This window comes from Seriola aureovittata, chromosome 1 (assembly GCF_021018895.1).
Source record: "Seriola aureovittata isolate HTS-2021-v1 ecotype China chromosome 1, ASM2101889v1, whole genome shotgun sequence".
In the NCBI taxonomy this organism is placed as follows: domain Eukaryota; kingdom Metazoa; phylum Chordata; class Actinopteri; order Carangiformes; family Carangidae; genus Seriola; species Seriola aureovittata.
Window position 1 is genome coordinate 16,699,566 of NC_079364.1, and position 23,983 is coordinate 16,723,548.

Below are 23,983 nucleotides of genomic sequence, written 5' to 3' on the forward strand. Positions count from 1 at the left end.
GCAGTTTCCCCTTTGACATTTCCGGTCACCTGAGGGGCTTCAGACATACATTTTTTATTGTAAGAAAAATGTCTAATTGAATTAGCCATAGATGAGCGTTAGTTATGGGGACAAAAATATTCAAATTTAACTTATGTCACAAAACTGCTGCGCTATTGTTGCTCTTATATATAGATCCCTGTCAACATAATGTAACAGTGACTTAAAATGAAAAAACAGCATTAAATTAATGGGGTTGCATCTTGTCAAAGCAGCAGAAAATTAAGACTTTGTGAAATTGGTCTTTGCAGGATAAAAAAAGGTGGGAATGCAACAGACAGTAGATCATTGACACTGAAGTTTATATTTCATAATTTTTTTTAGATTGATCTTCAAAGTAATTAAGGCTCATTACAAACGATGACAACAAACCAACCATTGATCTTAGTCTTTTATTATCCTGGTAACTTCTAATCAGGTTGAATGTCCCTCGTCTATAAGGCATTTTGTTATATATATATCACCATATACAATATGTGACTGTAATGTGAAAGGCTACATACATTATTTGGTCATTTATGTAAATAGATGAACATTGAAATCAACACAAATGAGTATCCTTCCATATTCACAAACACGTTCCTTTTGCTTGTATGTTTTATGTGAAATATAAACATAATGAGCCGCACAGTGGAAATGATGTTCTTGGGGTAGTTAATAATAAAACTGAACTCTGCCTAACTTTTCAGTCCACACTATACATGCGCCACAAAGTAAAATCTGGGAGTCTGATATTGCGTTAAAGAAAATGTCTCCCTTGAGATTGTTCAGCACTCTGGATGTGTATCTCATACAACAAGAATGAACATTTCCCTCTGCTACATAGATGACAACACTCAAGCCTTATAAAGCAGCCTTTTCCCCTTTCTCTGTATGTTAAAGTTTGGGCATATCGCCCTTGTTTGTGAACATTGTGTGGTTAAATGATGGAAAAATAATTACCTGAATTAGGGGTGCACCTACACCATTTTTTTTGCTGATTGAATAGATACCAGTGTTGCCTTGTCTACATATTTTCTTCCGTGCTTTGTAGAAAACCTGCTTCTGTTAAGTAATTCAAATGAAATCCATCTATCTCTTGTTGTAATTCATAACGTCCTCATCATCTATGAGCTGTGTGCTGGCCTTTGTACTGGTAGCCTTTTGCCTGGTATAGGTGTACCACTAACCTGAATATATCAAATTGCAGCAAGTTCTATTGAAGTGGCACTATCTTTTATCCTTTTAAGCCCAAACATTTAAACAGCCCTTTCATACTTTTACAAATTTATATTATTCGCCTGGCTTAAGAGCAACCGCTTGAGAGAATTCTTTTGGCCATTATTCAGTTTTTAAAAGGTACCCAAAGAACAATAGCACTCTTTCACAATTTATGTTCTGTATAAAATGAGGTATGTTTCTCTTCTGTTAGTGCATATCAATGTAACAGTGCAAAACCAATTACAACGATTATATGTTCAACAACCACCTTGTCAAAATACTCATTTTACAGCATTTACCCCACCATCACTTTTACAAGGCATACAAGAAACCACTTTGAGACATTAAACACACAATATCCTTCTGATCAATTCATCATAGGAACTAGGGTGAAACAAACACATTACAACAAAATATATCAAATTCTGGTATTGATGACTAGGGGATAGCAAGCTAATGCACAGTAGTAAATCTGAAATAATAATAATAATAATAATAATAATAATAAAAATAAAAACATGTGGCATGTGTCGCTCTGCGCTCTTTTCACTCTGACAAACACCAACCAACATAAAATCTTCCAAGTCAATTCAAACAGCCCTAAGTGAAGTTTCATTTTTTAAGCTTCCACTGGAATGTGTAATCAGCATGTTCACTTGATGGGCCTAGACATACATGAGGTGAAACTTGGTAAAGACAGACAAAAAAACAAAAAACCCCTAGAAAAACCCAACACAATATTGCCACAAAGCCTCTGCTCTGCCTTTCACCTTATGATTATATGTTACTCATTTAAGCTGCATGGAAAAAAATCTGCTAAGGACTCAATGAGAAGTGTAGATAGTTAACAATGTTCCTTAACCCTGTCTCAGGGGCTTTTATTTTTTTTAATCATATAATCCAAGTTAACACAAGAGGAGCATCTTAAGTCATTGTTTTCTAGTGTGAAGTTCAACAATGAGGGTCTTAAATAATATAGTGTTAAGTCCTCCAAAGTGTCAAAATAGTTGAGAGTATACATAAATAGATACTTAAAGGTGTGATGGAGAAAGTGACTACAGGCCAAGGAACTGTGCCATTACAAAGCATACCATTTGAAAAAGACACTCGAGGATATGTCCCTTGAATAAAAGGCCTGAGAGTATTTTTGATGTTCGTGTGAAAAATGCATGGATTGTCTCATTCTGGTAATACGCCCGTTTCCAGTTGTCCTATAAAATATGCTGAAATGTTGTAAGGCGTCATATATATATATATATATATATATATATACACACAAAACATAGCCTCGTCTGGGCCAAATAAACTGTAACTCCAGCGAACACACAAAGCCCATAAGAAAGGGTTCCCACACAGTAGGTAGCCTGCTGCCTCCATGTAATCGTCCTGTCCTCACATTGAATTTGTTCTCACTGAACAAAATAATGATGGAGGTTTTACAAGCACTGCAAAGACCTCCTGTAACAACTGTCTCCCTCAGTCTGTAATAGAAGGCTTGAGTCAAGGCATCCAATTGGAATGTATAGATAGAAAAGTTTCTCAGGAGGCAGTCCCATAGTACAATAATGGCACAAACCACTAGCCAAATCCATCATAAGAATGCATTAGGTAAATATGTACATCATGTGTTTGCACACTCAACGCTGTAGTGAAATGCACACAAGTTAAAAGGTCATACCACAGAATTTCAGTATTCGGTGTATATCCAAGACCTCCAGGGCTGCTCAGTTTGTAAACATTCACTATTAGGCCTTCTTTTCCACAAATGACAGATGAATTTAACCCTCTCTGAATTTGACACAGGGGCTAATGTAAATCTCTAAGAACGGGTAAGAAAAGGTGATTGAGATTAACCCGGGGAGAACTGCGCAGAACGAGGAGGAAAATATCCAGCTAACGGAGCCCAACATTGTGAGTTGCAAGTCTTGATGTCACTGATTTGGAGTTTGGGTTCCGGTTTGTGGAAAAGAGTAGTACATGTTCACAAATATGAACTGAACTTTCCTGGTTTAGAGGAATATTACATACAAATCACTAAATTCTGTGGTATTTCTCTTCAAAACCTGCCTGCAGTGGAACTTTTACATCCAAAACCTAACAGAGGAGATCAAGATAGTGCCTGCACACACACACACACACACGCGTGCGCGCACACACACGCACGTACGCACGCACAAACGCACACACACAGCATCTCTCCAGGAAGCTGCCAGAAGAGACTGTGAGAAAGAAAGGGGCCTTTCAGAACTACCATGCACTCTAAATTGGGTGCGATCTAATACAAATCTAATCTGCCAAAAGCTAGTTGTGTCTCACACAGAAACAACATCAGATTCAGAAAAAGACTTGTCAATTAAAATCTGCAATGCTTTCCTAAGTCTCACTGTCCCAAACATGTTTTTTTGTGAAATAGAATCACAACATAAAAGAAATCTCATAAATGTGTAGCTTAACTAATACAGCGTCAAAGATTTGGCTATTTCCAATTTGAAACTTGTTACATCAGTGATGCTCAGTAAATGAGACATGTAACACATATACCGCACGCCATTATACCACATAGCACACGTGTACTGTACATAACATACACATGAAGACAAACACACATTCACATTCAAACAGAGCAGAATACAACACTGCCATTCTTAAGGCAAATCTGAACAGGGCAAGCTGTGATGAGTATTGTTACGAAGCTACAGTATCTGGCAGCTATCTGGCATGAAGTAACCCTTAGGTACATAGTGATTCAGAGGGGACACAAATAATGTTACACTGAATTCCAACAGGCAATATTATGAGAGAATCCCTTTCATCTTACACAAAAAAACCCATAAAACTGCTCCCAAAAGCTACCTGTTACACAGATATATAAATAAAATGTGAATCTTGGCATTGACAGCTAACTTAAAAAAACTCAACTAAAATCAAAAAAGTGAGTTTGTCTAATATGCTTCGTCAATATTGATGAGTACAAAAAAGCTTATAAGCTGCAAAAATGAAAAATTAGTGAAATGAATGATGCTTTTGGAAAAGAACACGGTGAAAGTGTGACATTTTGTTTCTTCAGATTATGTCTTTTGCTATAAAATATAACACCCCAGATAAACTTGACCCCACATCACAAATATAGTGCACTGTGCAACTTGTAACAAAGTTTGGCTGACTCTATGAAAGATAAGGGGTAGTTGTTGTTGTAGTGTCCCTTCCTCTGATGTCTAGGTTTAGAGGTTAGCAGGCACCAGTGGTTTGGGAACAGCAGATCCACTGTTAGTCTTGTTGCGTCTCCCCTCAATCGTCTCCTTCCCTTGTTTGTCATCAAGTGGGGGCTCAGCGTTGTGTGTCCAGTCCATGGAGAAACAAATGCTGTCCCCGTGCTCACAGATAAGCAAATGCACAAAACACTCACACGCACACTCACACAGACACACTGTATGTTACAAAATAACACATTTGTCTTTATCCTTTGATTCTTTCTTGGCTTTGCGCTCCCCACTAGAGGACTGTTTTCCCGGGCTGGGTGTGGCTCCAGCTGCTGCCACCGTCCCAGTGCCGGCTGCTGCTCCACCTGCTCCTGCACCTCCTCTTTCTGCCTCATCTCCCTCGGCAGGTTCCTGCTGGCCCTGCTGCACAAACAGAGCAAGGGAGCAAAGGAAATGTAAATATATAGACGTGTTCATTACAAGCAAACCTACTTGAACTGGAACTGGAAATAAGTGCAAATCGAAACATTAATGTCTCAGTTGAAAGTATGGCAAAACAAAACAAGCTAAAGACAAGCTAAAAAAAAAGTGCAATGCCTCATTGGTTCTAATGATGTTCTTTATAGAAATCATCCAATCAGTATATCATGTATCTCCCATGGAGGGCCAAGAGGAAGTCAGTGAACCCTTTGGAATTATCTGCATTTATGAATGAAAGTATGTCTGAAAATGTGGTCAGATCTTCATCAAAGTTACAAATATGAACAAACAAACTCTGTTTTAATTAATAACACACTAATCATTGTACTGTTCTTGCCAATATTGAAAACATCATTCAAATATTCACATTGTAGGCTGGAAAAAGTATGTGAACCTCTCGGCTAATGACATCAACAAAAGCAAACTGGAGTCAGGAGTTATGAAAACCGGGAGTCCAACAAATGAAACAAGATCGGGGGAGTGGATTAGAGCTATTTTGATTTTTATAAAAAGACTTAAACAAGTAACATTTGCTGATGTGAACCATGCCTGGCCAAAAAAGAGATCACAGAAGACATAAGACATTGTTGATTTGCATGAAGCTGAAAGGATTACAAAGTCATCAAAGAGTTTAGATCATCAGTCTACAGTCAAGACTGTCTATAGATGGAGTTCTGTGGCTACTCTCCCCTAGAGGTGGGTGCCCATCCAAGATGACTCCAAAAGCACAACGCAGACACAGCAGTCATGTGTCTACTATACCTAAATCACGGTCCATAGTCTCATGGAGGAAGCGGCTGCTCTCCACAAAAAACATTGCTGCGTGCCTGTAGTTTGCTAAAGAGCAGCGCTTCGCTCCACAGTGTTGCTGGGAAAATGTTTTGTGGACTGATGAAAATAAGGTTGAATCGTTTGCGAAGAACACACAGCACTACATGCGGTGTAAAACCTTTTTTACTCCGTACACCACTGCATGCCAACATGAAAACATACTGGGGCTGCTTTCATGCCTCTAGGCCAAGAGATCATTGAGGGGAAAATGAATTCCCAAATTTATCTCAAAGATATCTTACAAGTTAATGTCAGGATCAATGTCAAGAGAGTCACTCACACCAGACATCCTGAGAATATGGCTGAGCTGAAGCAGCTCTGTAAAGAACAATGGTCCAAACATCCTTGTGAACATTGTGCAGGTCTGATCCGCATTTACCAGAAGTGCTTGTTTGAGGTTATTGCTGTCAAAAGTTTGACCCGCTATAAAATTCAAGGTTTCATTTACTTATTCCACCAGCACTGTGTTTTAAAGGTGTCTTCAGTAAAGAAATGAAACATTAAAGTTGTTTATTATTAGCTTGAGCAAATTGTCTCTGCTTATACTTGTGACAATCAGATCAATTTTTTATGATCAATTAATGCAGAAAACCAAGTAATTCCAAAGAGTTCACAGGACTGGATACATGTCACTGTTCATCTGCAACAATTACACGACAAAGCGTGTGCCTTGACCTCATGGTAAAGGGTGGCAGAATTACAAGAAAAAAAAAAAGAATATGTCCCGTTTCATCCTCAATCCCTCCTTTATAGCTCAAACTCCCTGATGCAGACATCCATCTCTTTCAAGAAGGTAACATCTTCCCTCTGTGTCACATTTGTTCAAAGTCCTGCTTCTCCTCCCTCTCCCACCTGCTTTTACCTCGTTCAATCCCTCCCTCCCCACCTGTGCCTGTGCTGCTGCCGCCTGCTCCTGCTCTTGCTCCTGGTAGTACTGGGAGGCTCGTCGGTCCTCCTCCTCCTGAAGCTTTTTTGCCAGCTCTAGGTCACTGATGCCCTCGGGGAGTTGCTCCCACTGCAGGTCCTGGCTTTGCTGCTCCTGCTGCAGCGACAGCGCCATCAGATAGTCCTGATGACACACATGAACATGCACAGGGAGAGAGACACACTTGATGATTTATGAGCAAAAGTTGCCATTGTGATGCTTATGTATATACACTGTGTTCTTATTATGCCGAGCTTGGTCGCTCCTCAGCCAACATGTTATAGACCAATCCACAATCCACAACCACAGTTCTGTGCTTATTAACTGAGCACTTTTCATTTGTTGTATTATCTTCATTGTATTATTTTTAGAAGTATAATTAACAGAACTTCCTTTATGCTGGAGTTATCCATTATGTTATATTCAGTATGTTCTATTCTTCTCAATGTTAAGTCCTTTGTCAAGACGAAGACCCAATTTCCCCACTGAGAATTACAAGTTTTCTACCAATCTAACTGAATTGATTATGAGTGCATAAATTGCCTGAATAGATTTTTCTCACCAAGCCTATCTTGTAGATAAGGAGGGATGGGCCTGAGTGAGCAGCAAAAAGTAATAGCTCCCATGCTCAGGTCCAACCTGTGTGTGTGGGAACAAGGCAGACAATATGTCAGTGAGCTCTGTGTTTGGCCCACTCTGGCCGGCCAATGAGCAAACAGCTGTGAATTATAGTCAAAATGCACAGGAGACATAAACTCAATGCATCGCTTAAGGGCCAGTGTGGAGTCAGTGTGGTACAATGAAGAACGGATGAGAAGGGAAGGAGGCACGATGCAACCTTGCTATGTGATGTTCAGGCTGCCATCTGATATGTGTGCATCTCAAATATTAGTGTGGGGAGCCATAACACATCTATTATTTAGCCCATGATGGTGCACAGTTGATTTTTTTTTTCCCCTTATTCATTCACTTTTCATTAACAATTCTGGGCCATTCTGGTGTTTCCTGGAATTTGACGGGATGTGTGTTGTTACTTTTTGTCTTTCCCTTTCCCTCAGTGTTTAAAACAAGATACTTGAGGAAAGAACAGTGAGGAGCATTATGCCACTACTGGTCCAGCATTCTGTCTCGGCTTTTGTGGTACACTAATGGTGTGAAAAGCACATCGCAGTTAAGCATATCAAGATGTGGTGGTAGATAAATGCTGGTTCTGCTAGTCTTGCCTGCATCAGTGCTCAGACCTGGTCTATCTGATCCTGTTGGCCGCGGTACACAGTCTCTGGATCAGAGGGAGGCCGCAACCGGAACTCTGAATCACAGAAGTTGCCATCCCCGTCAACGTTGTGCAGACTCTCCCAGACGACCTTCTCCTCCGTCAGGAAACCTTGGTCTGTAACCAGGAGGTACAGCTGGCCCTAGGAAACAAGCACACACACATATATCTTATCAGTGTTACACTATATACACAGGGACATGATGTCACAGTTTCTACTGTTGGTACACACCCACACAACGTGCATATGGGCGTTTATCATGTGTGACTATATGTATGTGTTTGTGCAAAAGTCTGCAGCTGAGTGATTACAAGAGGCTGTCATGATACTTGGTCTGATGTCATAGGTGACACACACAGCTTTGCTTACATTGGCAAATTATACTGTGCTATTCAAAATGAGAGTACGCAGACTTCACTTCCCCTCCTGCAGACAACAGGAAAGGTCTGTCCCAGCTACAATGGCATGGCGAGCCAGTTGTGGGCACGGGGCTGTTGGGGATGGGATGCAGACGAATGGGACCTATTATCGTCATCGGGATTGATGTAATATTGTATATCTGTTACACATAAATGCATATCTATCATAAGTTTGAAGAACATCTTGCAGTACGTCTATGCAGTGAGCACTATTGGAAAGTGCTCAGGAGCTTTAGCAGAGCGGGAAGAGAAACAGAGAAAAGAAGGGCTTCCTGACAGGTAGATGGTAACGCTTAAACTAGAAAGTTCTTTTTCTGAATCATCTGCAAAATAATCATTCAAAATCTTGACACACAATTAAATATTACTCAAAGGCTTTCCTGTAAAAATTAACTATTAATCAATTCAATCAAATTGAACTATTTCTTATTGAATAGCCCACAGAGAAACATTTAATTAAAGCGCGTTTATTCTGTTTAGCTCACAGACAAAAACAAAGAGCTGTCTGTTTAAGATTGCAAAGTTGGTTTTGCTTATATCTGTAAACATCCGCAGAGAAGCAGAAATCTGACTGTCATATAAAGGTAAAAGGCTTCATGAGCCTCGTCACTGGCTGGGAGGACAGATGACACATGGATCTCAATCTAACTAATGCAAATAATGCCAACAGTTTTAGTGTTGACAGTACTTTTTCGGTGTGGTTACCTTGAATTTGATCATAGTGCTGAAGTGGTTATTCCTGAAAAAGACACAGAGCTCTCCCTCCTGTACAGTGGATGTGAGCTCACATAAGCCATGGTACGTCAGCTGAGTGGCTGTGCTGCTCAGAAACTGCTCTGCTACAATGCCTAGTATGAGAGACAGGAAAGAGGAAACATACAGAAAAACAAAGGAGGTATTGAATTAGTGATTGATTAGCCAGTGCAGAAACTTGGTCACATGAATGCGTATTGTATTTTGGTTGTATGAGTTTACTGCCTGCGTGCTGCAGATCTAAGACATATTTAAAATCAATTGATTGAAATTGAGCTATATTATGTCTCTGTTAATTTTGGTGTTCTAATTTGATAAGCTTCACCAGCCACTTTCCTGTTGGCCTGTGAGTTAAAGTAGTTCTGCAGATAACCAATTATTCAACTTAGGAAGGTGGAAAAATAACTTTCATTTGTTGCTTGTAAATTGCCTCTTTTCCATTTTCAAATATTTTCATCATTAGACGACAGACCACTGGATGAGTCATCTACACTACGATCAATCCCCGCTCATTCATGAACATGGGTCAGTATTTGGAAGGCTTACTGGAAACCCTGTTGTAATGTCTGTAGTTGCTATTTGAACATTGTGACTCTCTGCTGCTGAACTGGTCACAGTTACTATAGTGAACCCAATATAGACTGAGTAGTAGATGGTGATCAACATCTGTAAGACAGGACAGCATCCAATTTGTAACAAACACCCACAAACGCAGTGTGAAACTCAAAAAGAGAGAGGAACAGTCTACCAAAGAATGAGCCACGATGGTGGAAACAGAAACTAACTATTGAACACTGAAGCACATCAAAGCATAACAACAAATCTCAGAGATGTTTCATTTTCTCTCAGTTTTCTGAGAGTTATCTTTGCCCATCTAAAGTGGATGCAAATCCAGCTCATCAAGCAGCGATGGGTAGCATCAGCAGCAAACCACTTAAATCGGGTCCATGCTGCAAATGTTGAAATACAATAAAACAGGAGTGAATCTCCTACAGCATTATCATCACTGACTGAGGCCTTGATTTGTTGAACTTGGCAGCAGCCCAGCTGACAACTTCTCAGGAAAGTCAGTGTTGAATTAGCAAATATTTAGTTGAGAAGTTACTGACAGCTGTGGAAGTAGGTCATTTGATGAGCAGCCACATGTGTCCTGGTTTTATTTGAACTTGGTCCGTGGTTTTGCGCAGAATATGTTTGCACTTGTTTGTACTGTAAACATATCTCATGTAAAGAAGATGCCACTGATTCAATGTTACGCTGCACAGCTGTTTCTCTGCAGAGTACTTGTGTCACTATGTATGACACAAAGACGCTGGTGATAATTGACTTCAATGTGTATTGTAAAATTAATAGAAAGAGGATATTTATCAGAATGCAACTCTAAAACTCAAAATTTTAACTTAAAGCATTTTCCTCAAAATAAATTACTTTCTCTCTTTTTCTGGACCTCCAGTCAAGTACACAGGGATGACAGGGAAGGGATGACGGGGGCCAGGAGAAGAGTCAGGCAGGTCAGAGAGTAGAGGGAGTGAGGAGAAAGCACCCACCTTCACCTGCCAGTTCGCTGTTGTCTGACTGTTTGCAGGATATTATCTTCTCCACCAGCTGGTTGTAGCTGCAGTTTCCCACTGCCTTGACAATGTCATGCATCTGCAAACAAAGATAAAAACTGTGGGAGAGAACATTCACCAGGCTTTGGTGCTGTTTCACTAAAAGCCGCAGTACATTTATACAAAATTTATAACAGAGAGAAAGATTCTGGCGACAAGGGGTTCATGCTGCAACTGTTAGCACTGTGTAAACCTGATTCCTGAACGCAGGTACATTTACCTGCTAATTTTCTTTATTTAGGTTGGTGTGAACGCTGTCACTTGAACTCAGACCAAAGAAGTGAACACAGTCAACCTGAAAAGGAGGTAGTCTGGTTCTAAGAGACCTCTGGAGTTGTTAGTTTGTGGTTTGTGTAGTAGTAGCTATGACGATACTTTGAATTCAAAAGTTACACTCGTTATCAAATATACACAATCCATCTGCTGAATGTGGGAGCCGTCATGGAAAACATCTCCAATAATTATCGAAAATGATTTGCTATGGCAACGTACATTTGGAAGTTAATGATGTAAAAACTGTGGTTAAGAGAGCAAAATGAAATGACTACTGCATCTACCCCTTATGGTACAAGATGCCACGTTTCTGTCCTGTTTCTAGCTGTCTGTGTTTTCAATCTGGTTTCAATCTTGACTAATAATGTTCTTAACCACCTCTTTATTTCTGAGCTCTTTGTGACACTAAAAAAGATAAATAAACCCACAGGGTACAATAAAGTTCAGTAGAAGTCACCAGAATAAACTGTGTTTTGACTTTTGTAGCTCTGGTGATGCAGGATGACAGTCACCAAATTAAAATTTAACACTATACATGTTCACATCTTGCTATTTGTTTGAGATAAACTAAGACGCTTTCACATCTACAGTTTGGCTCATTTGGTCTGAATCAAGGAAAACATACATACATTGTTCCCTTACTTATACTTCATATTGAGCCTGTAAGCTGCAAGCATGAAGTCATATGGACCGACATACTGATTGAACAGTTTTAGCAACTGTCATTCTGCGTCATCACCACTAAATGGACCCATGTGGGGAAATCCAATAGCAAGTCGTGCTGCACTTTACAAAACCTGATGAGTTAATTCATGGTCTAATTATGAGTATGATTAGCTCAGACCGCAAATGGAGCTAATATATTGTCCAGTATGTAAACTGCGATGAAAATATATACATGGGACAAGGATGAAACAGTTTGCATTGCGATAGTGCAGGAATGAGTGGTCAGTGTGTTTCACTTACTTCTTAATGAAGAACTGCTAAAATACGCAAAGCAGGACACAAACACAACATGCCTCTTACTTTTAACTCCTATTCATTTTCAGATTTGTGGTATTTGTGGGACCAAGTGATACGGCATAAATATACACAACACTTATAACACTGCTTCCTTTAAAGTTCAGGATTAGCAGAATTCATACAAATCTACCATCACTAAACCCTGTGGTTGGTCTGCTTTGTTTTCCCACCACAGTCGCCCAGCACCAGAGTTACCAAAGGAGTTACCTGTCAGCCCGTTAGACTGCATGGTTACTCATCTTGGTTTCTCTGTAATAACTTAGTGTGAACACAAAACCAGACCCAAACTTTAATACTGTAACATTTTTCCCTTCGCCTGGACCAAATGAACAGAACTTCAGATGTGAAAGCAGAAAGTTTCCAGTATTTCACTATTCATCTGTTGAAGATAGACATAAGCACAATAAAACACATTGGCTTTCAGGGAAGTAAAGGAACACAGCAGTGATGAGTAAGGTCCATCTCACCTGGGGGTCAACCAGCCAGCCGTGGTAAAGGGGGATGTCCAGCAGATCAAACACAATGCATTCTGGGGTGTACTCAAAGACTCGCACCCCGGTGAACTTAACATTCACATCCAGACCCGTCTGCAGCTTATGCAACACGGCCATGGCATCACTCATGTTCTAGGAAACAAGGAGAAAGAGGATATGCATTCTTGTTAAAAAAACAATGCAGCAGAGGAATTAAAAAAACAATTTGCTTATGTATTGTTAACAATATACAAAACCAAGAGCTATGTCCAATCCAGCTGCTGCTGTCAGCTGACTTCATCTGTTACACTGTTCCTGGCTGTCTGCACACAGTCAGCATAGCTGGAGCTATTAAGTATTGATTTTTCTACCTTTACAACAAACCATTAACTGCCATTTACGCCAGCACAATACAAAATCCCCCCCAAAAAACATAACTTCCACAAACTCAAGCCTTCATTTGGTTTTGTCAAATGTGTCTGCTTTACAATTATTTCATTGAGACTAAGTTGAGTTTACATATTTGCTGCTCTTATTAGGTTTTACTCAGTTTACCATCAATCAACCTACAACCGCAGGAAGAAGTGGAAGTCTCTGCCAGGAAACCATTTGATATTACATTTCTGTGTAAGCTTTCAGACTCATCATCATGAGACATGATATTTCCCTTTGATAATATTAACAAGTGGACAAAATAACGGGAACATAAGACGATATGATGCAATCCAATAGCTCTGCAATGAATACAGCCTTTGTTTGATATTTTGAGGAATTTTTGCCTTTACTTTTGATAGTGGACGATAGAAACATGGCAGAAAATGAGGGGAGAGAGAGAGAGAGAGCAACAAAGGTCCTCGGCTGGACTTGAACAGGGGGACACTGAGCCTTCATGGTCAGTAACCTAAACCTCTAGCTCACCAGGTCGCCCCTAAAATGTTCAAATTTTAATACAGTCATATCAGACAGATGATTCAGTTCTGTGGTCAGTTCAAGGCTGTAGTCTGTTAACTTAGACTAAAGTATATTATATTGTAATTGTTCCCATTTTAATACTTTCAGGGTAGTTGCATAATTATTCCACATTGTAACAAACCACTACAGGGTTCATCCTATAGCTTAGATCTCACTACCTCCTCTAGTGAAGGCCATAATTAGTTAAGATGATAAAATGGATGGGCAGCACATTTAATTCACTCTTTAATTCTTCACTTTCTTTTTATCAACTTTAGATGACTTTAACTCCGGTAACTTGTCGAGCCTTTCTGTCCCGATGATGGGAGATGAGTCACTGTAGCACAAGGTACTTTTTCCCGTGATTACCCCATCAGACCATCAGAATCTACACTGTGCTATTGTACCAGACAGTGCAATGTAGACAGAAACCTAGCTTCCTGGGGTGCAGTATATACAGTAGTATGTAGCAGAACACCAGAGAGATAACATTACGGTACACAGAACAATGGCTGAAAGCATAAAGATGCCTGAGGCAGGTTTACAATCTCGTGTAGATACATTTACTGAGTAAAACCCAGAACACCCTCTAACACAGCACACACACAACATCTGGGTTTAATTCAGCAAAATCAAATTTCTGATGGCTTCAAATAACATTCTGGTTGTCTGCGTATAGGTTTGTAAATACTTTTTAATGTTATACTTTCTCAGGGTCTGTGTCAAACCACGCATACAGTTTACTGGTTCACCTTGCTTGTCTTCTCTTTGTCTGTAAAAACCTTCTCCAGTCAGTTCCTTACTAGCTTTATACCATCGGATCGGTTTTCTATATGTTTTACCCATGTGACTGTTGCAATTGGGATTTCCCTACAATGTTATGGTTTTTTTTGGTAGTTTCATAAATAAATCTACCACTAGGTTCCTGTGAGGTTTTAACTGCATATGTTGTCTCTGGTAATCATGTGGCCTGAACAAAACTGAGAAAAATACCACTCCATGCTGCTTTTTGCTTTTCACCCTGATTAGAAAACATCAGAACTTTATTTTGGAACGGGGTAGCGTTCAGCTTGCCATTAATTGTAAGGTTGGTGGTTTGATCTTTTTCTGTCCACATGCTTCTGCTGTCTGTAAATGGTGGAGAATAATGTACTGTAAACGGCTCTGGGAAGAAGACTTTTCATTTAGTCATTTCAGTTGAATGAGACACAGTCGATATTTAACATAGGCACTGGTAATACAAATCAGAGCTGCACCTCTTGCTTTGCTTTGCTAAACAAATGAACTAATTCTGATATTAATGTGCTTGCATATAGTATGTTGCTGGTTTGACATGGAACTGATGTTTTTTTTTTTACTGTGTTTATGTCTAATAAGTTTTTAAACACTGCCAAAAATATAAATATGTAGAAAGAAGTTCCTCTATTTCAAATCAATGACTGAAGGGTTGAACAGAGTGAACTTTATATATAACATACTTTATGTACACATCACATCGTAAGTATGTCATATGTATGCACCACACACCTGAGAACCCAACGAAACAGACTAATTCTTGCATTCTGCCTCAGAGCTATGTTTCCCAGCTGGCTCTGAACCCCTGCTGCCATTTAACTCTGAGATCAAGATAACCCTTGCAGCTGAGCCCTACAACTCTATTGCGAGCGAGCGTAGTTGTAAGCGATTTACATCTGATTTCAGCTCTTTCACAATACACTACAGGAGATGGTGGAGATATAAGGAAAATTACCCAAAAGAGAAAAAAAGAAATCTTTGCAAATACCAGAACAATGAACCTGAGTTTACAGCCGAAATAAATCTGGATAATTCAATATCATCATTTGTCAACTTTCAGTGTTATTGTATAATAAAAATTTACTATACATCCCATGAGCAGTGAGATACTCCAGCTCTGGGGCAGAAATTGAGGTGAAAAGCCTTTAGCTGGCCCATTTGAGTGTGCGGATTAGGATGCTTACGAGCAGCACTGATGGCAGGATTAGCAGGGCAGTGTAATGGACCACATCTCTTCACTTTAGGGCACAGGGCTCCAACAGCAGAGGAGCACTCAGAAATCGGATGATTAGCACTGCATCTTTCGCATTCATCTGTGCTTGTGTTGGATGCATTTTCACAGTAAAACATTAGCACAGTACTCTGGTTAGGACTTCCTGTATTTTTACTTTCACTCTTCAGAGGAAGTTTTTTATGGGAAGGCCTCTCTGCTTCTCTCTCACTTTGCTGATTTTCATCCAAAACTTACCTAAAAATAAAACCCTGAGTAGATCGACTAAGCTGGTAGTTCATAGAATATGGTATTACAACTCCAAGATGAGGGAAGGCTTTCATTTTGTCATTTACATGATGGTCCCAGGTGATCACATGAAGCAGTTCCTATATTAAAACAAAATGCAGCCAAGAAATCAAACTATAATCAAGTCACACTTACACTATATAAATGTATGTAAAAGAAAGAGGCCTTGCTTCTAGAGCTGGAGGAATGAGCTGCTTTCCCCATGTTGCAGTCACCAATGTTTCTGCCAAGCAACACAATTGAGCAATAGTTTTTAGTTAAGAAATACATACTAAGGTTGACACTGCCACAAAAATATCTATGTCATTGCTCAATGAAAATTAATCTAGGGAATGGAACTGTCAGAACTTTGTCACGCGTCTGTCTGAAATCATATAAAAATCTATAAAAATATACACAGCTGATCTATGAACCTAAAAAACAATATTTCAGTCACTGGAGGACAAATGTAAACCATTACATAATGCCATTACCCATCAGTGGGAGCTGTAAATAATGCACAGTTTACAAGACTGTAATGTCCCACAATGTGGGTTATACTTCAAACACATCAGCAGCTGCTACTGCTCTACATTTTTGTTAGATGTATCATCAAAATAAATCTCATGTTTCTAATGTTTGTAATTCAATCCAAACACAATCCAGTGCAGCGACACTACTAACTATACCTAAAAGGAACTGTAGAGGTGAATCAGCTCCTAGCTCTTGTAATGGATTGCATTAAAATTAACACGTGTACCTAGCACACTGATAAACCTGTGTATAGCTTTATCTCTGATCTTATAATTAGATGGATCCTGCTTGAATTAAATCAGTGTCCTGCACCACAAGCTGCACAACTGATGGCACAGCCGCTGCCATTACTCGCCCATTCGATGCTTTGCTCTCCATACGGAGCTAATAAACTGAGCTGTATTTCTTTTTACGGGCTTTTATGATTGTAACTTTAAAACAAACCATTTCCTTTGTCTCCGACATCACCATCCACAATTTCTCATCATGTTTTCTTCCATGTTAATGTCTCTGCTTTCTCATAGATTTATATAAGGAAAGACTTTAATTTGATAAGCAGGGCATCACCCAAACAGATATGTGAGACAAATTTGCATTCATTCATCATCCAACAGGCTATGGTCGAGCGCGTACTTCAGATTTGTGAAACCCAAATTGGGATTTTATGTGCTTTACTCAGAACAAAAGAAAGGGTTAAGAAACATTTGTGAACAACACCCATTACTGTGAATTACATCAAATTAAAATAAGAGGCTTCTTTAACATGATAACCCATTTCTTCCAATGGCTGAACACTCATCATGGATGAATTGCTTTGTAAGAGATGGTGTTGAGCTGGGTCAGACAAAACTACACTCACTTCCACAGCTCCTCCAAGTAAATATTTAACAATAGCTAAAGAGCAGCCGTGCAACTGCTATTTTAAGCCTCATACACTCCTGTGACAGATGATGTTTTTTTGAGCTGAATTTATAAATAGAACTACTTCTGTTATGAACTCCTACAGCTCTTTTCAAAGTCTGGGCCGCTTCAGTTGTATTTCATAACAATTCAATAAGCGGTGCAAACACATTTCTTTAAGATGCACAGAGGAGGAAACCTTTTGTTTGATGTGTACATAAACACATCTCACAGACTTGCTGTCTTTTATATCCCAGCTTCCAGCATCCCAGAGCCCTGCCCACTGTCGTCTCCACATACTGTGTCAACCACAGCACACGGACTTGAGGACACCCACATGCAACACAGCTCCCAGGCTAGTGTCTAGGATTAGACCGCCATAATAACTATGCAACACAAACTCTAACCACTCCCTTACTCTAACTGTGCATGCTGAGGACACCACTGATTTATTTAAGAGGTTGTATTTCGGCTCAAGGTAAATTTAGAAAGCCATTCAGTGAGCGTCTGTGTGGAGACTGCACATTATTTTTTTCTCCTCTCTAAATGAGGGACAAGTGTGGCTTCAAATCATTCACAGATGTGTTGGTGCTCTGCCACGCAAGAGGAGGAGAGGCAGGGCCCCTCCCACACCGTAGGCAGGCAGTGGAGATGGGAGGAAGCAGGGGAACTGGAGCAGGAGCTCCATCTCCAAGTGCCTCTCATGGTGAGGCAGGCGCACACACTCACACACTCTCACACACTCTCACACACTCTCACACACTCTCACACACTCTCACACACTCTCACACACACACACACACACACACACACACACACACACACACACACACACACACACACACACACACAGCCTCAGTAATAGCTGGGAGCTGAACCCAGCCATGCGTCTCTAAGCATTCACCGCCATGTGAAACAACATAATCTGACACTCCTGACCCCTGTTGTTCCCTAGGCCTCGCAAGACACTTCTTATGTAACCTATAGAGCAGTAGGGAAAAAAAAGCTAAGCTATTTATGTGGTTTGCAATCAACCCGATGCTTATTTCCATATTACGGAACATCCACTGACCTTCTCCGCTACCTTAATGCAAATGTGCAAACCCGCTTTTAGCATGCAACTATACTGAATGTGTGTGTGGCACATCAGAGAAGTGTGCATCTCACTTTGTAATCAGTGGTGAAAATATATCAATAGTGGCCATGATAACATCTGAGAAATTTTGAGTGTGTCATGTTAAACTTGCACAGTTATGACTTTGACACAGAGAGCAAGAGAGAGAGAGAGGAGACAAAGAGTGAGTTCATTCCAAAAGCCCCGTGCTCCTCAAGTACCATAAACAGTCAGCAGCTTACAAATGCACACACATAAGCAAAAACACATGTCTGTTTAATAAGAATATTCCGCATTGATTAGGCAAGCCTTACCTGCTCATAGTTTAGCCGCTGAGCCTCTGATATCTCTTTAGGCTTCGTTTCCAGAATGTAGTCTCCTACAGAGGGACAGAAAGAGAGAGATGTTACCAGATATGATGAGTTACATTGCATTGACAGAGCGAAACCACTTGCTTGGCACTGATGATCACTATGGATTCCTAGCTTAAGCATTTGCAGAGAATACTCATTGTAGGGTTTTAGAAAAGGCTGAGCCAAATATTTAGGGATCCTTTGAGTCATGTCCACTGTGGTGTCAACTGAGATCTCTGTCGACACGGCTCTGTGGCAGCATGGGCTGTGGCAGAGAGCACAGCCTGGCAGATGTCTGGCTCCTGCTCTGTTGAGCACTACAAACATGCTGCAACATTTAAAGCATTTCACACACTTTGAAGGGCAAAAAAAGCCATGAAAATACATTCTTGCTATTGCTGTCAAAGTTTTATTGCGATCTACTCATGACTTTTGAAACTGTGGTGTAAGTATTTCTCAGAATGTTTCACAGAGAATCATTAATGTATTAGAAACTGGCGAGAGTATCGTGCTGCACTGTCAACACATACTTTTCCTGAGAATTACTCTGAAGAATGCCATCAACTTCTTGTCATCAAAAGCCACATTAAGTGAAAACAGCTACACATGGAGATTAAAAATGCTCTCATATGTATTTTGCTTAAGCAAACAGAATGAATGGAGAATATCCAGGAAAAAAGTATTTTTTCTTGTAATTAGGGCTTCATTATTATTTTTTTCAATATAATTTTAATGGCTGACCTAGAAAGGCATGATGATTTCTTCATGTGCATGCTGTGAGAACTAACTGTCCAATCTTAAACTAGCCTATCACAGAATATAGTTCATGTTATGATGACCAAGTTTTTCAGGATTTTTGGATGTTTTTTGAACTGAAAAGTCAGGCTCATAAACTCTGTAGCTGTGTTCTGTAGCTGTGTTTTGGCACATAATCCATATATTTCACAAGTTATTTGGACTGACCAACAGACAAGCTGCTAGTTGCAGTTTAAAAAAAAACAACAAAAAAACTCTTCTTACTTCTTGATTGTTATGCTGTCAACCTTGATGAAGATTTTAGTGCAAGTCAAGATTTTTTCCAGCAGGGGGCCAGCCAGCTGAGTGGTTTTACTACAGTATGTCCACAACGAGGAAACCCCCTCACTGTTCTGCTCTCCACTGAACTGTGAACTCACTCATCTCTGGTCCTCCCTTAATGTCTGTATCTGTCAGCCTCTGTGCTTCAGGATCATGCTCATGCTATGCTGTGTAATTTCTGAGCTGCTGAGTGACCGCCACCACCCACTTTAAACACCAGATTTGAAATTCATTACCCAGCGTCACCCCTGCTGTTTGTGTCTATGTGTTATGAAAAACAGTACTGAGTTTAGAAGTCATCCAGCATCCCCTGGACATTACACAAGATTAGCTTTGTGTGCTGTAATTGAACTCGTGGTGAACTCATGCTCTAATGTACCACGCAAATGGACGATTTTGGAGATAATTAATGAACAAAGAGATAAAGATACCATTGTTTATTATTTAATTGTCATTTTTAGAAACAAGAGCACTGTTTGAGCCATGCCAGCTAACAGACACAAATAAGTTTAACAAACACAGTAAAGGACCATAAAACTGGGGATCACATATAGTGCCGTGATGTGGAATATTTTAGTTTTCTAATGCCAGTGGATACTGAAGGCCCTGATAGAGCTGACAGGAGACACTAGTGAGGACTGGCTCTACCTCTGAAGAGCCCCTGCTGTAATCAGACACTCTGCTTTGATATTGTAGAGTAATTTTAGTTATGGAGGGAAGGAGACAGCCAGAGAGAAGAGATATCTCTTGTATCCTTTGCAACAGCAGGGGTTTGGCTCTTGGGGGTTTTCCCTGCTCTAAATATGTATATACATACATATATATCTGACCTTAAGTATGTATCCACTCATTTGAGGGGATGTGAAACACAAGAATGTTTACTAGGTTGCTGAAACTCCGGTGCCAGCGGCTTTATTGGTTAGCATGTTTACAAGTGTGGACTTGTGGGCAACACTCAAGTTGCTGTGGTTCTATAAACGCAGGCCAACGTAGTGTTATAGTCTATTTATTATGCTTTAGAAATTTGTTCTTTTCTGCAAGTTCACATTAGGTTATTATTGTAAATCTTAAGCCAAGTGAAAAAAGCAAGCAGAAGAGGACCATATTTAATAGGGTAACATGGCTTAATAAACTCAGTACGATTTTCCCCTTAGATCAATCATCGGCATCAAATTGCTCTTGTGTAACAGGTTTAACGGCAGCAAACACTCACCAAGATACTCCATGAGTTGCTCAGCAGTTATAATTTCCATCATGGGTGGCATCTTAACCTGTAACAGACAACCATGGACACTCAGTGTTTATTCATTTATTACTACTTAATCAGACAAATCACTGCAACAAAGGTTAACCAAAACAGGATAAAACCATTTATTTTTGAGACCCATGCACTTCAGTTGGTAAAACACCTGGCTTCCCTCTTCAACATGCACTGACATGATTAAATAAATCCACATCTAATGCTAAAATTGAGTAATCATATATGAACTCGTCTTGATATATTATCTTTTCACGGGAAGTGCTTAGGGACAGAGGAACTAGGACTTCTACACTAGATCTATTGTGAGATGTGTATGTTAACCTTTAGCAAATCTAAATGTTTAAATTACACAAATGTTCCATTGTAATTACATGAAAAATTTTGATAGAGCTCAGAGCTACCTTATGAAAACGCCTATTTGTATTAAGTTAGAATCAAGTTTCTATTGATCCATGCCCATCTCAGAGCCTTTACCTTCCATGCAAGCAGAAGGACATTCATAATTGCCAGTAATGGACAGGGGCCGTTCTCATTCTGGGTGATGATCGGCGTATTCTCCTCCCTCCATTTGATCCACTTGATGTGGTATATGGACTGGCCAGCGGCCCGGTCCTTAGTGCACGAAGTCTTTGTCCCATCAGCCCCATACTCGCTCTGCAGGGCCAGGGCCAGCCCTCTCTCCTCCAGTCCCTCACTGTTGAGGTCGGAGCTAGGGCAGGAATTGAGGTTGGAGAAGGACTCAAGTGAATCTATGCTTCGGGACTCACCACCGAGACTGGGATCGGGGTCACTCCCACTCGGCAATCCCTCCGATAAGCTGCGATCACCGGACAGCCCCAGTTTGACGTCTGTTGTGATTGCATTGTCCGGACACAGATGAGTCGGCTTGGCAAGTTTTGTCGGTTCACTATTTCCACATGCCAAAACCTCACCCCCCACATCTGTGCTCTCCTTAGCGGGAGGTGAGGACGGGCCATCGGTTTTGTTGTTTACTAACTTTGAGGCACCACCCTCTCTATCTTCTGCAGCCAGCACCGACTCATGCCCCATCCCGTTACTGATCTGATCCCCGGACCCCGACCACGATCCGATCGCCTCGGTGTCCTTCTTCTTACCCTCCTGTGCGGAAAGGACTTCGACCGCTTCTGGCACGTCGGACTTCCCAGCACTGGACTTGTCATTAACGGCACTGGGAGCACCAACATTTGTGGTGCTGTCATTACAACTAACGTTAACCAAAGTACTGAGAGGTGCCTCACTATTCTTGCATTTCTCGGCTGTTCCTTTCACTCCGCCGACAATCGCAACATCGCCCATCTCTGCCGCAATCGTGGCACACAATGAGCTTCCGTCAGTGTCTCGATGCAGGTTTGCATTTTTCTCCATTTCGATTTACAGACTGTCGACAGATTTTAGCTAAATTGCAGCAGCAGCAGCTTCGGTCCCAAAGACGCCATGACAACTCTGCGAGTGACGTCATCAGAGTGAATTGCTTTCAGGCCGAGCAAGGGGGCGGTAGAAAACCATCGGCCAGACGGTGCTGCGTTTGTGTGCGCTCGTATTCTGTAAAGTTACTCACTCAGGTTAAGGCAGTTTGACCCATCCGAGGTAACTATTCATATCATTATACTACATACATTTATTCAAAAAATATCTAATGACTAGGATGACAGGCCGATGTCCTCAGCATATAAATCCGAGGCCGATGACTGTAGGATTTCTGCAGCTTGTGGTCTATTGTGAGCTGCGGTACCATTTAATTACTTATCACGCCTATCTCAAACTCATAGGCAAGATAAGACTTAGTGTATACAAGTTGTTAACCGTTTAAAGTATTTGCGCAAGCTCAAACCTTTGTAGAATGTGTAGCTGGCTACATTTTCAAACCGCTGGTACTGGTGCCCCTTTTTACGAGGACTCCTGAATGTAGGATGAAAAGAACTTGCCGTGGCCGTGACAGTGTTGCGTGCGTGTGCACGCGCATCAGTGAGTGCAGTATAGTCTCGCGTAGCCAGAGCTCCCCACCAACGTACAGACAAACGAGACTTTGGAAATGATCAGGCGTCCGCAGTGAATTTGAACCCTAGTTTAACCTAACTCGTAATAATGATTAACGATAACGATTTTCCAATTTTTCTACATTTTGGGGGATTTAATTTCTCCAGACTTTCAATTTATATATATAGCCTATATATGTACTGTATACAGGGTAAATTGGGTTCTTTTGACAAGTCTGTCGATTCACATGCAGTAACTTTTTAGAGTCACTGGGTGGCAGCAATTCCTAGACTGGGCAGAGCTGTACACATCACATCAGACTTTCAATCAGACTGCATAAAAACCCTTTCCCCAACAGGACTCGGGACACAAACATACCCTTGACCTTAACAACCTAGTTTTTTTTCATTGTAATTTTAGAGAAGAGTTAGGTAGTATGAAGCTCAAGGTATAAACTATGATCTTGTCAAGCATTGATCTGGATTTTGCTGAACTGCAGTCTGACATATAAAACGTAATGCCTCAATGAAAAAGAGGACTGTAACTTCATGTTATATAAGATTTACCTGTGTCAAACCACATATATAAGCATACGAATTGTGTCTATTGAGATCTGAAAAGTTTTCTTTTATTTGCTGGTGTCATAGCTTAGCACAGACAGACAGCAGTGACATCCTTAACAGTATTGTTTTTGTTCAAAGATAATTCTGTGAAGTGCAGAGACTTGACATAACTTTGTGGTTGATAAAGGAAACCAATCAGGAAATGAATGTTATATTTTTGAGTGTTGAGCAGGATGCCATCATGCTTTACCTTCTTGTAAAAATCATTATTCGTAGTCATTTATCCCTCTGCAGTCTACTCACTACACTATAGTTTTAGTGCTATTTACTTTTATTGAGCTGTATTCATGTTGTCTTTGTTAGTATTGTGAGCTTTCATACACAATTGGCCTTATTAGTGGAAAAAACTGGAATATAAATTATATTAAGATTCAGCGAA

General features: G+C 40.3%; 1 protein-coding gene across 2 annotated transcripts; it reads right to left on the reverse strand.

The window, feature by feature from the left end:
* Positions 1–417: 417 nt before the first annotated feature.
* On the reverse strand, positions 418–22,445 carry mindy2 (MINDY lysine 48 deubiquitinase 2). Of its 2 annotated transcripts, none has more exons than XM_056378796.1 (9): positions 21,458–22,445; positions 20,936–20,993; positions 18,607–18,671; positions 12,495–12,653; positions 10,669–10,771; positions 9,074–9,216; positions 7,917–8,090; positions 6,637–6,819; positions 418–4,859 (listed from the first exon to the last, which is right to left on the reverse strand). In XM_056378796.1, the coding sequence occupies exons 1-9, from the start codon at positions 22,367–22,369 to the stop codon at positions 4,674–4,676; spliced, it is 1,983 nt and encodes a 660-aa protein (XP_056234771.1). In that variant the 5' UTR covers positions 22,370–22,445; the 3' UTR covers positions 418–4,673. The 2 variants fall into 2 exon arrangements, with proteins under 2 accessions (XP_056234771.1, XP_056234763.1); XM_056378788.1 differs by having other exon boundaries at positions 418–4,862.
* Positions 22,446–23,983: the final 1,538 nt, after the last annotated feature.

What these genes read in the sequence shown, in the direction of transcription:
- mindy2 (XM_056378788.1), bottom strand. Translation starts at nt 22,369, where the DNA reads ATGGAGAAAAATGCAAACCTGCATCGAGACACTGACGGAAGCTCATTG. An exon ending in AGCGGCTAAACTATGAGCAG is followed by an intron (nt 12,654 to 18,606) that starts GTAAGGCTTGCC and finishes CTTGTTTCCTAG; the next exon opens with AACATGAGTGATGCCATGGC. An exon ending in CGGCAGCAGCACAGGCACAG is followed by an intron (nt 4,863 to 6,636) that starts GTGGGGAGGGAG and finishes CTGTTTGTGCAG; the next exon opens with CAGGGCCAGCAGGAACCTGC.